Here is a 17,742-nt window from a genome sequence, read left to right as displayed (position 1 = left end):
CCTAACCTCTATTCACTGTAATGTCTTTTTTTTTAGTCTTTTTTAAAATTTATTTATTATTTTTAATTCATTAATTACATTGTATTATGTGACACAGTTTCATAGGTACTTGGATTCTCCCCACCCCTCCCCAAACCCTCCCACCATGGTGGATTCCTCCACCTTGTTGCATAACCACAGTTCAAGTTCAGTTGAGATTCCCCCATTGCAAGCATATATAAGCAGAATATATTCAAGAGAAACTGGTAGAAGGCATACGAAGAAAATGAAGGACATCTTAGACAAATAAATCCAAATGAGTAGTTGAAGGGAATGCACTGGTCAAAAATGCAAGTGTTGAATTACAGTAGTAAGATGATATTTAACATCAACATAGTACTTATAGTATGTGAGACTGTTCTAACCACAGTATTTTTTATCTTCATAATAACTCTGTGATACAGTATTATCCCTAATTTATGGATGAGGAAACCAAGATAAAGTAAGAAACATCCAAGTTTCCCTAGTTGGTAGCCGGTCAAGCTAGAATGAGTCCTCTGGCTCTTATTTATACATTTCTTAGAATATCATTTTTTTATTACAGAGATCCAGCAGTAAAGATACTTAAAGTATGTACTAGGTTTGTCACCAAGGAGGGCATTAAGGTTATTCACATATATGTTTCAACAAAATGGTTTGTGCAATGAAAGTTTTTAGGAGTTACAGTAGAGGTTGTGTAGCTAGAAAATGCTTTTGCAAGTTTTGATTAACAATGAAAAGGAGAGGCATTTAATAACTACATTCAATGGTAAAATTAGTAATTTTCTTTATCTCCAGTGGAGAAACAGGCACATATTTGTGTGATAGCAGAAAGGAGATAGTAGGAAGGAAAAGATAAAAGATATAACAGAAATCACATTTCACTGACATAAACCTCCCAGAGAAAACTGCAAGAAGATAGTATCCAAATCACACTTTGACCTGTACGTGTAAAAGGAAAAAAAACCCTTTCTCACACTGTATGAAAGGATCTCAATTGAAAGAGGTGGGAGGGAGATGACAGAGAAGAGATATGGCTGGATAAAAATATAATGTGGAATATGGAGAAAATAGAGCATTATTGGAGGAATAAGTTGAAGAAAAAACTGCTTGTGATAAAGGGAATAAAAAGGATTTGTAGACGAGATAGACGTGCATTAGTTGTGGAATGAAGGGAATATTATAGATGGAAACAGAAGAGATGGAATGATTATGAGGAGATGTAGCTGGAAAGTAAATAGAGCAAAAGCTAGGGTAGGAGAGAATAATAGGCAAGAAAGGAACTGAACACAGTAGAAATTCAGATAAATGGAGGGGAAATATAGAATGAATGGGAATAATACAGAGGAGAAACTGAGCAGTTAAAGGAAAAGATGTTTGAGATTTTTTAGAGAAGGGGAGAAAAGATGGAGGAAGATGGGGTTGTTGAAATATGAAAATGAAAAAATTCAGATGGGGGGGCAGAGGATAATGCAGAGCAAAGGATTAAATAGCCAAAAGTAGAGTTACATGAATGAGAAAATGATCATCACTAGCTGTAATTTCTAGTTTGATTTGGACAAGAATGTGAAGTTTGATGAGCTAGGTGTCTATGTGGAAGGCCATTGTGTTACTCTGAAGTGAAAAATAGAGGCAATGCAAAATACAGGAGCATGATGAAGCCCCGGTTTCCCTATACATGAGGTTGCTGACTTAGGATTTAAGGAGGTGTGTCTGGAGGGGAAACTGGGCTTAAAACAAAGCAAAACAAAAGCTATGCTTTTTAGGACCCCATGATTTATTGGTCTAGTGACCTTGCAGTCTTACACTGTCTGCTTTCTGCAGTCCTTCATCCTGTTATTACTTGCCTGTCTTCCAGGCACATGGAAAACACAAGCTGAATAAGGTCTGCAGAAGACTTAGGGTTTTTCAGGAAGTTTTACTTGTTAGGTGTAACTCCTATTATTATTTTGGCCTGCACAAATCTTATCTGGATTCCATGCAAAAACTGAGAAGGAAAACGTCCTGGAAAGATATGACTAAGCAACACATGAATATGCAATTAGGGCAGTATAAAAAGAAGACTTGCCTTTCTTCATCTTGAGACCTCAGACCAAGCATCATATGCAGATCAAAGCTCATTACATTCTCTTTACTTCAGCAGCAGGGACACTAGAATCTGAACAATACACAGATTAACAGAGTGCAGTCCAAGCTGATACACATATTTGAAAGTATTTCCTATTATTTAGGCATGATTATACACAGCACTTCATCTCTGTTAATAACAACTTGCTTCTGATGTGGGTATGGGTAAATGCACTCTCTGTTGTTCTTTAAACCTACTGCATACACATCACATAATATGGTAAAAACAAAGTGCCGCTGACTACCAAACAGAAGGGAGAACTATTCATTTAGTTTAACTAAATTTTATCCTATAGACTTGAGTGATTCAGTTAACACATTTTAAAGTGTTTATTATGCTCAAAGTTCTGGAATATGTGCTGAGCTCAAGAGAAAATGAAACATTTTATTTTGATGCTCTTGCAGACTAGTAGTTATGGAGATTTGTGCACAGGTAATTGTATAGGAATATAAAGTCCCTTAGGTACAGAGAGAGGGAAAAAGTAGATCCACTTACAGGATAAAGAGCGTAAAGTTATACAGATGATTCAAGGAGAGCTGAAAAAGAGATGATGCATGTTTTCTCTCCTTCATATTGAAGGAAGTGTAAGTCACTATCAAAGAAGTGAAGAGCAGGGCTTCCATAACTGAGGGTATTACAGGCAGAAGAAATACCTTGCCCAAAGTCTTGGATGGGGGGTACTCAAAAACTTCATAGAAAAATGCAAAATATGAAAAAGCTGTGCAAGAATTTCAAAGTTTTTTCATCAAGCAAACTTACCTTTTTAATCCACAGTTTCCATGAATTTTATGAAGTACTTTCCTATCTGTGATTTGGTCTCATGCATAAGGAAAGTCACATCTCCTGTGAGACATGATACAGAAGCAGAGATTACCCATGGGAGCATCTAGCAGAGACAACAAAATGAGTCATTTGGGGAATAACCACGATGAATTCCAGAGAAAATCATCTTTAAACTGAGACCTAAAGATGTGAGAGGTAAACTAAGGAAAAGATATTGAAGAAAGGTTCCATAGAGAAAATTCAGCAGATATGAAAGCATGACGGATGAGCGAGGGAGGTAGTGATCATGCCTGGAAAGAACTTAAAGACGTTCGGTGTGACTGGGACAGAGTAACAAGAAACAATATGGGTTTCATGAGGGATTCCCACAAGCTATGCTGGCATAAGATGAGCATCCACTGAGCAGCTGATTGCAGAGGAATGAATCAAATACATTTTCGTTTCAGATTGATCGCTGTGGGAGCATTGTAGAAGTCAGATTGGAGAAAGGCAGGTCTGAAGATGAGGTACTTGGTATTAAAGCTGCCATAATATGGGAAAAATCATATAGATAAAAATTGCTGTGCCTTGAATATCCCCTATTGCCAGACAGTTTAAATAAAATATCTCTAATCTTCATAACTGTTCAGTATGGGAATAAAATATATTTATTATCACTGTTGAACTGATCCAGTAGTATAGCCTCACAAAAATTTTAAAAATGGCTTTGCCAAGATGATGCCATTATTAGGAAACAGTAGGCCTATCCATGAATACAGAAATAATGATTTGCTCACAAGGTAGAATGGTATTTGGTGCCTCACTGGAGATCAACATATTCAGGATGTTGCATGGATGGTTCTGGTAAGCAAAGACATCTCCTAGCCGTCTAGAGGTAAATGATATCAGCATTGTTAACATTTCCATTGAATGAGGAGGAATAAGAAGCTTTCGGGAAATGGCAGTGATAAGGCAGAGTAGCAGAAATTATAACCATTACAATTATAATTGGGCTAATGATCTGTAGGTTATATTGAAAACATTTGTCCTGTAGTTACAGGAAAGCATTATTGGTTTTTAAAAAAGTGAGTGACATGATGAGCTAACACAAATTGCTAAATCCAAGTAAATACTATAGTTCGAACACAACAGAGAAGTGTTTCTTGATCATTTAATTTCCGACTGCATGCTCCTCACTGACAGGCAGCTGATTTCCAAGGTTGTTTCAGGAACTGAAGCTCCGTTCAGATGGTGGTCCTGCCAGATTCAATGCATGGCTTCCAAGCTAGTTTGTGTCAAGGAAACACAAGAAGGAAGAACCTGGAGGACTGTGTTTAAAGGGAGGTTGTTTTCAAGTCTTCTGCTTACATTGCTTTGACTAGAATGATGTCATGTAGACATGTCTAACTGCAAACATTTGGAAAAAGAAATGTTGCTGTGTGCCTGAGAAAGATAGAAAATGGAGTTAGTAAGTTTCTACCAACTCCAGTTTGATTTTTAAACTAAAATTTCAGATTAGAAAATTGACAACAATAGCAGTAAGTAGACAACTCCATAGTACAGAGAAGAAATGGAAGAGGCATGGAATTTACCTGATATAAATTCCAGCACATCTCCACTCTGTAGTGCCTTTTATTTTGCTGTTATAATCCTCACTTTAAAAAAGAGACTTATTTTTATTTGAAAGACAGATTTTAGAGAGAGAGAAGAGGCAGAGAGGTCTCCCATCTGTTAGTTCACTCCCCAAATGGCCATCTCCTGCATGAGTGCAGGGACTCAAGAACTTGAGGCGTCTTCTGCTGCTTTCCCATGCCATAAAGCCGAGACCTGGGTCAAAATTGGAGCAGCTGGGACATGAATTGGAGCCCATGTGGGATGTTGACACTGTAGGCCACTGCACTGGTGTCTCATCCCCACCTTTATAGTTAATAATAAATAAAATCATGACACACCATTAGTAAGTGGCAGAGCAAGTGTAGAAAACCAGGTAACTCTTATGCTAAAGCAAATGTCCCTCCCCCAACTGTATTGCACCACTTTCTCTAGTGAGCATTTGGATTATCAGTTTAAATAATGAGCCTGAAGTTAATGAAACAAGTTGCAGTTACCAATGCATGTCTAGAACTCAAGAAAACTGTGACACAATGTAATTTTAAAACATATGTATTTCTTTTTTATTGCAAAGTCAGATATACAGAGAGGAGGAAAGATAGAGAGGGAGATCTTCCATCCAATGATTCACTTCCCAAGTGACCGCAACGGCCAGAGCTGCACCAATCCGAAGCCAGGAACTTTGTCCAGGTCTCCCAAAGCGGGTGCAGGTCCCAAGGCTTTGGGCCGTCCCCAACTGCTTTCCCAGACCACAAGCAGGGAGCTGGATGGGAAGTGGAGCTGCCGGGATATAAACCAGTGTTCATATGGTATCCCGGCGCATCCAAGGCGAGGACTTGTGCCGTTAGGGTACTACGCCGGGCCCACAGACAATGTAATTTTTTAAAAATGGAATACACCAGACAAATTTTTCTAATTGTTATGTTCCATAATAATACAGTGTATATTTAGTTAAAAATGAAAGGAAATACGCACTAGTTTTCTCCAAGTTGAGTCATCAAAAGGAAAGTGTGTTTTTAAGAGAGGTCCATTATTATATTCAGACTGTTATGCTTTCCCTTACTCTTTTGATACATGATTGGGTCAGTTTTGCTTATGTACTTGTGATGTTCCAAAGAGAAATTATTTGAGGATCTATTCTGAGCAATTCCAGGAACTCAGCTCTGCTAAGTGTTAACAGCAAAGCTTCTCTCTTGCACTTGCACTTGAGTTTTCATTATAGAAAGTGCCTCTAAAATGATCAGGAATCAAGAAAACCATTTGGGCCAGATTGTTAGTTGCATAGGACTTAATATAATCAGACCAATCAAGCATTGAAAGCTTTATTTCACATAGCTCTTTTTCATAATGGCTTTTGCTCTAGGGGATTCCACCTGTAGTTCCTTAATCATTAAGCTAGCAACTAACTCACAGAGCCACGCTTAGCGAGTTTCACTCTAATGAACGAAAGTAAGAGCCTGGAAGAGTTGGGATAGCTCATTTTTTGTTTGTTTGCTTCAGAACCTTAGAATAAGGTGAAAAGCAAGTAACAGCATTAGTTGTCAGTCACTCATAATTTAATGTGTGCTTGCATGCAGTGATATAAACCCATTTCCTGCCAGGGCTCACATTCCAGGAGGAAAGATAGAGAACTTTAGTCATTATACTCTAAATCATAATGGAACTCTCTCTCTCTCTCTCTCTCTCTCTCTCTCTCTCTCTCTCTCTCTAATTGAGATTAGTGGCCCATATACTGGAGAGCTTCACAGGAGGAACTGGCATTTGGGCAAGGGAGAAAGAAGAAGAAAAGCATTTCTGAGAAGTCTGCTCACATTTGTTTCATTTTTGCCAGTTTCAAGGAGAAATAAAGGCCTTGAAAATGACCCTCCCCCATTTTATTCTTAAAAGCAAGGAGTCAGTCTCCAGGCAGATTGAATCTGTTAAAAAGCTAACACCAGGAGGATTTACCAATCAAGAGAGGCCCATGCTTAAAGAACCCCCTATTTTAGATATCAATCCTCGCCAGAAAGGAGACCTTGTGTTGCAGTGGAATGAATATTACATTAGGAATCAGGAGTTATACATATGAATGCAAACGCTGGCACTGTAGTTAGCAATGGATGCTGTAGCCCATCCCAACCCTGCCCACCACACACTTGGCCCTCATGCACACCAATGGGAACTGCAGCCTGGTCGGAACAACCCTCATAACCCCCACCAGGCATGCCCCAACCCTGGTTCCTGTGCATTCTGATATGTGCAGCAGCCTCAGCCACTATGTCCCACATCTCATTCGCTTTTTTACACACCAGTAGGTGTTGGAGCCTAGCTCACCCTGACTGAAGAATTTCAAAATTTTTGACATCCTACCAATCTATTTACCCAGAATGTCTGAACATGTCATCTGCAATGTGAAGACACTTTTGATTTTTGTTTACAACCTGTGTCTCATGTAATTTCAATTGCCCAATTTTTAGACCAGTTTATTGAATATGGTTCATATGTTTTATACAATTCATCATTTATGGTGTAAAATTAAATGATTTTAACATATGAACAATTGGGAAACCATCACCAATAAATAACCTCAGAACAATTTATTTATCTTAGAAAAAAAGAAAGAAAGAAATGTTCGATGGGCAGCACCGTAATCTAGTGGCTAAATTCTCACCTTGTAAGTGCCGGGATCCCATATGGGTGCCAGGTCATATCCCAGCTGCTCCATTTCCCTTCTAGCTTCCTGCATATGGCCTGGGAAAACAATAAAGGATGGTCCAAGCCTTGGAATCCTGCACCGATGCGGGAGACCCGGAAGAAGCTCTTGGGTCTTGGCTTTGGATCGGCTCAGTTCCAGCTGTTGCAGTCACTTGGGGAGTGATCCAGCAGACAGAATATTTTTTTTTTCTGTCTCTCCTTCTCTTTGCCAATACGACTTTTCAATAAAAATAAATAAATGTTAAAACAAAAGGAAAGGAAAGGAAAAGGAAGGAAAGAAGGAAAAAGGAAGGAAAGAAGGAAAAAGGAAGGAAGGAAGGAAGGAAGGGAAGGAAGGGAAGGAAGGAAGGAAGGAAGGAAGGAAGGAAGGAAGGAAGGGAAGGAAGGGAAGGAAGGGAAGGAAGGGAAGGAAGGAAGGGAAGGAAGGAAGGAAGGAAGGAAGGAAGGAAGGAAGGAAGGAAGGAAGGAAGGGAAGGAAGGAAGGAAGGAAGGAAGGAAGGAAGGAAGGAAGGGAAGGAAGGAAGGAAGGAAGGGAAGGAAGGAAGGAAGGAAGGAAGGAAGGAAGGAAGGAAGGGAAGGAAGGGAAGGAAGGGAAGGAAGGAAGGAAGGAAGGAAGGAAGGAAGGAAGGAAGGGAAGGAAGGGAAGGAAGGAAGGAAGGAAGGAAGGAAGGAAGGAAAGAAGGAAGGAAGGAAGGAAGGAAGGAAGGAAGGAAGGAAGGAAGGAAGGAAGAAAGAGTAATAACCACTTCGCTATTTGCTGCTTTGCATCCATCACCATCAAGTAAACAATTCCTTAAGGTAAATGACAATATCTAAGTCATGTCCAATGAGGTTTCTTGATAGATCTAAGTGATAATGGGAAAATGGTACCTTTATCCTGTTGCCCTGAGTGATCTTGAAAGACTCATCTGACTTTGCCAGTTGTTAATTTAAACCTAGATCAACTTGATCTTTTATGATGTGATGGCGTTCACTGCATAGGATCTAGCTTCAGCCTCATCTCACACTAACCCGAGTCTTAAAGCTTTGTCTCTAGCCCTTTGCATCATTATCATTACCGAAATGGGCATTTTTATTCCTTTGTGTTTTAGCATATGTAATCTTCATTTAGCATAGTAGCATTCATAAATTTGCTATACACAATATGCATTTTCTTTCTGCTTATCCTTTAAGCTTCATCCTAGGTGATCTTGGTCCTATAAGGCCTTCTATGATGGCCTCAAACATACTAATTCCTTTACCCTTTTTGTATTCACAGAACTTGTGTTATGACTTTCCATGTGTGCCTGTCTGCTACTCCTAATAGCAATCTCATCTAAGCCTGGGCCAACATATCTCACCTGATATTCTAAGTGAGCTCAAAAACGTGTCTTAAGGGGTCAGCACTGTGCATGATCAGGCTAATCCTCTGCCTGAATCCCTGTGGGTACAGGTTCTAAGCCCAGCTGCTTCACTTTCAATCCAGCTCCCTGCTTATGGCATGGGAAAGCAGAAGAGGATGACCAAAGTCCTTGGGCCACTGCACCCACATGCTTCCTCTGAGGAAGCTCCTGGCTCCTGGCTTCAGTCAGGCTCAGCTGTGTCCATTGTGGCCATTTGGGGAGTGAAGCAGTGGATGGAAGATCTCTATATATCTCCCTCTTTCTCTCTGTGATTCTGACATTCAAGCAAAAAAAATCAATGAATATTCAAACAGCTTGTTAAATTTATGCATGAACACAAGACTTTGCAGTAAGTTTAGGAAGGATAGTGAACCAGAAGAGAGTAGGTGTAAATAATTTTACTGAGTAAGTTTATAATTATATATTAGTGTGTGTGTGAGTGTGTGTGTGTGTGTGTGTGTGTGTGTGACTATAGATAGATATGCATTCCCTTCAACTCTACTGGGCTGGAAGACAGAAACCAAGTGTGCCTTTCAGCAAATACTTACTCATCTCTTATTTTTAGAAACATTATTGGCACTGTAAAAGGTTGGAATAAGATTACAAGGGTCCTTGGAACTTTAACTAATTCCTTGGGCAATTAGAAGATTTCCCCTATTCCCTGGCAATAGCCTACCAACATGACCTTTATCCTGAAAGAACAAAGAGGACTTCATGATTCAAAGAATCAGACAGAAGAGAAATATATTTCACTGAGAAATTTGCTCCCTGTGTTGGGTACTAAGAAGATTCCAGGAGGGTTTAATAAAGAAAATTGTGTTCCTTCTGCCCACTTACATTATTTCCAAGATACTGCCTCTTGTGAGAAGTGCCAAAGGGAAATTGCTTTATGCCTACCCAGAAACCCTGGGGATGTGAAAATTAAGGTCAAATTAATAGATTATCAATTCAGGATAGAAAGGCAGTGATTTCTGATTAGAATCAGCACTGACTTTTAATAAATTTCCGGTTGTTCTATCCACTTCTAAACTTTCCTAGCTGAGCACAGAGCATGGACAAAAAAGCAAATGTTTGTATAGACAGGGTAATTCACAAGTGCAATTATGCTGGGCTCTTTTATTGTCTCCTGAACACAACCTAATACTGTCTGACCTGTTGTACCATATTTTTTCTGCTTCTCTCCCTCCACCTAGCTGCAACTTTTAAGATCCTTCTAGATTTTACTGCAAGAGAGAGTGCACTGACAATATTCGAGTTAATGTCTTCAACTTTTGGCCTATGTTAATCGTTAATCACATATGTGAAGTTATCTATCTTCTCCTTTACAATAGTCCCTGTGAGGGGAGGGTTTCTGGTTTATACCTCTGATTTTCTTTTTTTCTTGGTTGTTGTCTCCTCATAGCTACTTTATTTGTAGATGATGTTTGTTCAAAGGTAACTGTAAATAATTAGAGTATCTTTTATGTGACTAAAAGATTACCAAGAGGATGGGAAGATGTCTACCATTAAATGCACAGAAATATAGAAAAATAATGGACTTGTACTCCAACTCTCCAGCTTGTGTGACTCTGAGAAAAGCACTTTAACTTAGTGAATTCTTATATTTGAAAGAGGAATGAAAACAATGCCTGGAAAATGCCCCTCACAGGGTTACCATAGGGAGCAAAAGGGATAAGCCGCACTCACATACACATACAACTAGTAACTCTACATAGCAAATGTTAGGGACAGGTCTGAACAGGATTGTTGATGGCAGTCTGCTTTAGCAGTTGTAATATGCTGTGAGCATCTCAGGAGTTATTACCAATGACTATCATAATGGTAATTATTATACATTCAACCTCCTTGCCTTCCTGGACATATGAATGTCTAATTTGACAAGTATCTCCTGGTAGTTCACTCTCATCAACTAAAGAGAATCATTACTTAGCAGCAGTAGCCCAGGGATGTTCTCTTGCTAGGACCTTGCTCTCTGATATTGTCACAGCAGCAGGGGGCTTGAAGAGAATGAGAATTGGAGTCTACCTAAGGGATTCATCACAATTATTTCTTTATTATCTCAACAAGATACTCTTTCTACAACAGGCTCCTTTGCTAATTGCCTAGAAGTGAGACATAGTCATTGTTCTGATGCATTGGTATGCATCAGATGGGGGAAGATGGTTAGCTCACACAATAGCCTACCAAGTATTATTACTTCAGAAATAATTAAGCTATGATCAGGACAATGAGTCAGGAACTGATGTTTCTAGGCTTCTTGGGGAATGGCTAAGGAAGTACCATTAAGACAGACAAATTATTTTTTAAAGTTCATAGAATGAGATCTAGATCTGATCTAAAACTCAGATCACTGCATGCTCTTTTGAGAGGCTATCTGGCTTATTGAACACATTTCTCATAGTCATAAAGGTTTGAATCTCAGTGAATCTAAACCAAGTTATCTTCTATTCTTAGGCGCATATAATTGGTGCAGAGTGCAAATTTTGTGTTAGTAACATTTGTCTTAGCTCAGTCTCTTTTCATTTCTTCTTTTTTTTAGGTTAACAATTCATGCTGAATGTCCCATGCATTTGGAAGATTTTCCCATGGACGTACACGCCTGCCCATTGAAGTTTGGAAGCTGTATGTATTTTATCATGTTTTGTTTGTCTGATAATACTACAAAAGAAATTTCACAATTCTATTCTGTCCCTCAGATGTTGTCTAAAGATGAGAACTTTGATTTATGTTGCTTTAGGAGTGAGTCAGGGAAGTGTGGTTGAGTTGTACTAACTGATCAAAAGGAAACTTAACAGTTGATAGAGTTTCTTTCTAAGCACCATATCTTCTTGCACTGCTTCAGACTAATTCCTGTGTCAGTAAATTGAAATATTAACACCTAATTTCTAAATTGCCCAGAAGACAGAGTAAGAAAGAACTGACATAGAGTACAGTAGCATCTCTCTGAGGACAAGATCTCCCAAATAGTATGTGCTTGCATTTTTTAAAAATAAACATTCCACCTGCAACACCTATTTCCAATTCTCAATAATAAATGGTAGACAGAAAGTGACTCTAGATAGTTGCACCTTTCTGAGCATATTTCCTTTCCTTTCCAGTAGCTGTAAATATCATAGAAAAGAGGTGATAAATAAGTCTATTTTCAAGTAAATTAGAAAAAATAGAAATTGCATATAATTTGAGTGAATTTATGCATTTAGGAATTTCAAGCAAGTTACAGGGAATCATCAGAGAAATATTTCAAGATCTGTGTAGATAATATCAAATTGGATTTATCTTTGTGTTTTGAAATATAAATTGAATTTGAAAAGACCCAAATAATCGACTATGACCTGTTAATCAAGCATGACATATTTTTTCAATCATTACTTCGTCCAATATTTGCAGATTGCCTGCTGTGTGCCAGACTCCTTTCTAGAAGCTTTGAATGTATCCATGGAAAAGTAAAATCCCTATCCTTCTGGAATTCATATTATAGAGTGGAAAGTGATGGTGAAGGATAAAATAAACTGAATAAAAAATGAAACTAGAAAATAGTTTGGAAAGTGAGGGGAATCATCCAAAAAATATGAAAGTATTATAGAATGAAGTGAACAGGCTTACAATATTTTTTTGGAAAATGGGTTGGGAGTGAAGAGAAGCGGAAAGATTGACCAGCATGTACAAAATTATGATTAGGTAGGAGGGATATGTTCTGGTGTTCTAGAGCATATGACGATGGGTGTAGTTAATAATAATTTGCTGTGTATTTCAGAAAAAAAAACTACTAAAATGGATGTTTAATGCTCCCGGTACAGACAAATGACAAATGATTATGGCAACAAAAATGTTAATTTATCCAGATTCAGTCATCAGGCATTATATACTATATCCAACTGTCTCACTCTACCCCATAAACATGTGTAATTATTATGCATCAACTTAAGTTTAAATGATATTTGAGCAGACATTTTAAGGAAGTAAATAGGTCAACAATGCAAATACCCGAGGAGATAGTACTCCAAGTAGAAGGATCAGTAAGGGAAAAGACATGAAGTTAGGGAAGTGTCTGATTTGTTCAAAGATCCATGAAAGTAGCCAATGGGGTTGGGCAGAGTGAGTAAGGGAGAAGTATTAGGAGGTGATAATATTGAGGAGAGCTAGATCATCTAGTGCCCTGTAGTACACCAACTGGTTTTGAATTATATGTTAAGAGAAAGCAAAACATAACCGGAATATTTTGTTTTAAAAGAATTATTAAGGGGCCAGTGTTGTTGTGTAACAGATTAAGACTTCACCTACAATGTTGGCATCCCATATGGGTGCCCATTTGAGTTCAGGCTGCTCCATGTCTGATCCAGCTTCCTGTTCTGTGATGGGAAAGAGATGGAAGGTGGCTCAAGTGCTTGAGCCTCTGCATTCACATTACAGATTCAGAAAAAGTGCCTGGATCCTGACTTCAAACTATCCTAGCTCTGGCCATTGCAGCTATTTGGGAGTGAATCAACAGATGTAAAGCTCTCTCTCTCTCTCCTTTCTCTCTCGCTCTCTATCTCTCTCTTTGTGAGTGTGTGGCTCTGTTTCTCTCTGTGCTATAAGTCTGCCTTTCAAATAAGAATGAATAAATCTTTAAACATGTATATATATATATATTATGTATGTATATATAATACATATGTATGTATTAAGCTCATAAGAATAATTCTTAAGTTTAGATGTACAGCCTTTCTTTTTGAGTTGGTGAAAATGTTCTGATAATAAACAAGCCTTGTACAGTATTGTCAACACACAACATTAAATACAAAGAAAACCACTGAATCTCATACCTTAAAGTAAAGAATTTTATAGTATGCATACTGCGTTTTGTTATCTCCTTTTAAATGTATGAAAGGAGATAATTCAGAACTCAGCTAACAACACCTGCTGGCATGGATGTGGGGAGAAAGGCACCCTCCTTCACTGCTGGTGGGACTGTAGGCTAATACAACCACTTTGGAAATCAGTATGGAGATTGCTTGGAGAATTGCAAATAAATCTGTCATATGACCCAGCTATCCCGCTCCTAGCAATATACCCAATAGAAATGAAATCTGCATGTGAGAAGGGGATCTGTAATCCTACATTTACAGCAGCACAATCTACAATAGCAAAGACATGGAAACAATCCAGATGTGCATCCAAGGAAGAGTGGTTAAAGAAACTGTGGTACGTCTACTCCATGGAATATTATTCAGCTATTAAGAAGAATTAAATTGTTCTATTTACAACCAGGTGGTCCCAACTAGAGACTATTATGCTCGGTGAAATGAGTCTATCACAAAAGAACAAATACCACATGTTCTCTCTTATATAAGGAAATCAACATGGGAAGTGTAACTTCAATAATCTGATTCATATTGTTTTTTGGTTGGTTGGTTGCTTTTTTGGCTGTATCCCATGTGTTTTGATGTTTTTTTTATTTCAGTTTTGTTTATTCCAAATAATTCCTTTTCTCTTATCGAATTCATCACTGGCTCATAGATTACACAGTGGCATCATTTTTCCCAAGAGACTTTTGTGTTTCCTTGTTGTCACTCATGTGTTGGTTACTCAGTGGCACTTTTTTTTCATGGTGCTGTAATTTGTTGTTGATGTTGTTGTTGTGGCTGTTGTAACTCGTACCAGTTGTTGACCTTGTTTCATGGCTTCTGAATTATGGAAATGTATAGTGATGGAGTACTAGTATCTATTATATACAGATGTGGGGGAATAATGGAACATGCATCCCTGCTTCCAGACAAAAGATGGATTCTCAATGAAACTGTTGGACATGTGTAGACAATGGGATGCTGGACTGTCTGACATTGTCTGTACCAACAATGTCAGGGTACACGTAACTAAGAGACTGATAGAATGATGATTCCTTATGAAGGACTATACTATTGTAGTAAAATGGGGAAAATCTGTTGGGTGGTGGGAGTTTGGGGGGAATCCCAGCCTATACAAAATTGTACCACATAATTCAGAATTCAAAATAAAAATATGTTTAAGATGAAATTAAAGTGTCCAGTTAGGACCTTATTGCATTTTTTCACATAATGGATATTGATGGTTCAATTCCCAGTGATAGTAGTGGAACTAAATAGAGGTGGTCTAATTCTTGTTTCCATTGCAAACAGGATCCCTTGGAGTGGGAGAAAACAAAAAGATCAATGGTGGCTTATAGAATTTTGTTCTAATGTTTTTGCTATCAAATGAGATGAGTATTCCTTCCATTGTGAGTAAGGCAGAGTTGCCTTCCTGTGACCAGTGCTCCCTTGATGAACAAGTAGAAAACCTAAAAGTGTAGGCGCAATAATATCTAAAGACACTACTATACTGGAGAAAGAAAAGAACTTCTTTTTTCCCCAGGTTTATCAGTTTCTTTCACTTAGATTGTAACCCCAGTATAAAGGCAAATTTGACAAAAACAAAATGAAAAACGTCTTGCACAGGCTGACATAACTGTTTTCATTACTAGCAATTTCTTCAGAGTATTTGGTCAGGAGTGCATGTAACTGTGATGGTAGTAAGCATGCCATATTGTGTTCTACTTTTATAATAATAATAATAATATTTTTATTTTTGTAATAATAAGTATTATTGTTTTCCATAACACTGTTTTGTAGGTATAGGGATTCCCCCCTCCACCTCCAATTCCTCCCTTGCTATATTCCCCCCTCTTCACTATTTCCTCCCATATTATTACAATAGTATAGTACTTCAGCAATAGGCACAAGTCCATCATTCTACTGTCTAATTCGATCCAGGCATTGTAGGTCTAGGAAATGGTAGAAAATCTAGCATCATATTGTCAAGGTATATTTAACAGTTTCATTGCTAGTCCATCTTCAATTTGGAAGTAGAGATGTGTACTGCAGTCTATGTTGTATGCTAGTCTCCATTATACAGTTGATCAGTGAAAATATATGCATATATATGTTTACCCACATATTAGTTGATCTTGTGTTTTGCATGAAGGTTGCCTTATATGAGAAAAAGCCTATTATATTTGTCCTTTTGGGATTGGCTTATTTCACTGAATTTTATGTTCTCCAGTTGGGACCATTTGGTTGCAACTGGTTGAATTTCATTCTTTCTAATGGCTGAGTAGTATTCCATGGAGTATATGTACCACAGTTCATCCACTTTTCTTTCAACAGGCATCTGGGTTGTTTCCCTGTTTCACTATTGTATATTGTGCTGCTGTAAATATAAGGTTGCAGATCCCTTTCTCATATGCAGATTTTGCTTCCTTTGAATATATTCCCAGAAATGGGATCGCTAACTCATACAGTACATCAATTTTCAGTTGCCTTAGCATTGTCCATATTGACTTCCATAGTGGCTGCACTTGCCTATACCCAACCAACTGTGAATTAGACTACCTTTCTCTCCACATCCATGCCAGCAGGTGTTGTTCATAGATTTCTAAATCTAGGCCAATCTCACTGGAGTTTGGTAGAAACCTCAGTGTGGTTTTTATTTGTATTTCTGTAATAGCTAGGGACCCTGAGCATTTTTTTCATGTCTGTTAGTCATATAGTTTCAACTTGCAACCTGTAACTCTTTCTCTTGGGGTAGGGATGTAGTGTGTGATTTGCTAAATCTGGCTTTGGCTTTCAGCTTGGATTCAAGTTTGCCTCAATACAAAGAGCACATATACTACTAGAGAAAAATTGATAGGTAGAACTGTCTTTTCTGCAGCATCCCAGTAGGAAGAAAAATGTGCTAGGCTATCAGCTTGAACCTTAGAACGCTTTGTCCTAATTGCATGAGAACACCAGAAACAGACCAGACTCAAACAAGACTGTAATTCAGCTCAGCCCTTTATGGGTTTAAAGTGGTAATTCTCCCACATTGCCTTCACAGTAAAGGAAACAATAAAAACTTCAACAAAAGAGAAGCTTCACTCTGAAAACTGTACAATTTTATATACAATGTGTTGAATTCAATAAAAAAAACAAGGTATGTGAATGGCTGCCTATATGATCTAAAACCAATATGTAAAAACAACAATGAAATGAAAAATAAAATACAGAAATGGATATATAGGCAATCTAAATTTCATTGTTTATAGACAATGTTTTTAAAAACCTGGTTAATATATCCAATAACTGAGAGAAAAGCTGAACAGAACAGATGAAAGAGAATTATAGCAGAAAATTAGGATTTGTATAAAAAAGAATACATGGGAAATTATTACAAAGAAGTGCCAAGTTGAAAATTCAGAATTGAATACATGGGACCGGCACTGTAGTGTGTTGGGGGCACCACTTGTAATGCCAACTTCTCATATGAATGCCAGTTCAAGTCCCAGTTGTTTCACTTCAGATTCAGCTAACTGCTAATGCGTCAGGAAAAGCAGCAGAGACAGCTCACGTGGTTGGACCCTTGCTGTCCACTTGGGAGACCTTTGGCCGGGGACAGACCTAGCTGTTGCAGCCATGTGGGGAGTGAACCAGTTCATGGATGGTTTTTCTCTCTCAATCTATCTCTTTCTCTCGGTATAATTGTGTCTTTCAAATCACTAAATCTTTGAAACCATTATTGGATGGTCAAACTAAAAACCAGAAGACAGGATTAAATAGCTAGAAAACGAGTAAATTGAAAATAGTAAAACCTGATAGCAGAAAGACGAAATGCAGGAAAGAATGATAAACACGTGGGACATAGGAAAATAACTGGAATGTGTAATTTTTCAGAAGGATAGCAGGCAGAGAAAAGAGAAAAATCAATTATGAAGAAATGACTAATCATTTATAAACTGATAATATAAATTCAAGGATTCATGAAGTTATGCAAACACCAAGCAGGACAAATAAGAAGAAATAATATTACTTCTAAATTTTATATGGAAATATGAAAGCATCAAAGATAGCAAAGAAAATCTTGAAGAAAAGAACTAGACAAATTATGATTACATCTAATGCAGCCTTACATATCTTAGATCTATTTTCAAGCTATAGAATTTCAGAGAAGCTATCTTTGTTGCAAAGATATGTAAAAATACTAATGGAGTGGAGTAGAAAGTTGATAGATATTCTGATACATTATTGTATCATACAGAAAAAAATCCAGGTGGATCGCATATCTAAATGTGAAAAAGGAACAAGTAAAAACTCAGTAATTTTTTATTAGTTAGCAACT

At 37.8% G+C, this 17,742-nt stretch overlaps 1 protein-coding gene across 1 annotated transcript in view; it reads left to right on the top strand.

Moving 5' to 3' along the window:
• GABRA3 (gamma-aminobutyric acid type A receptor subunit alpha3) overlaps window positions 1–17,742 on the top strand; it is a 128,314-nt gene that overhangs the window by 62,193 nt on the left and 48,379 nt on the right. The window contains exon 5 of the mRNA XM_004598539.2: window positions 11,135–11,217. Within this exon, the coding sequence (XP_004598596.1) occupies window positions 11,135–11,217 (83 nt within the window). The remainder of the gene's footprint in view (window positions 1–11,134; window positions 11,218–17,742) is intronic.

The sequence above is a fragment of the Ochotona princeps genome, chromosome X (assembly GCF_030435755.1).
Source record: "Ochotona princeps isolate mOchPri1 chromosome X, mOchPri1.hap1, whole genome shotgun sequence".
NCBI lineage: Eukaryota > Metazoa > Chordata > Mammalia > Lagomorpha > Ochotonidae > Ochotona > Ochotona princeps.
Note: the sequence above shows the minus strand (reverse complement) of the source record. Positions and strands in the feature narration are given on the sequence as shown.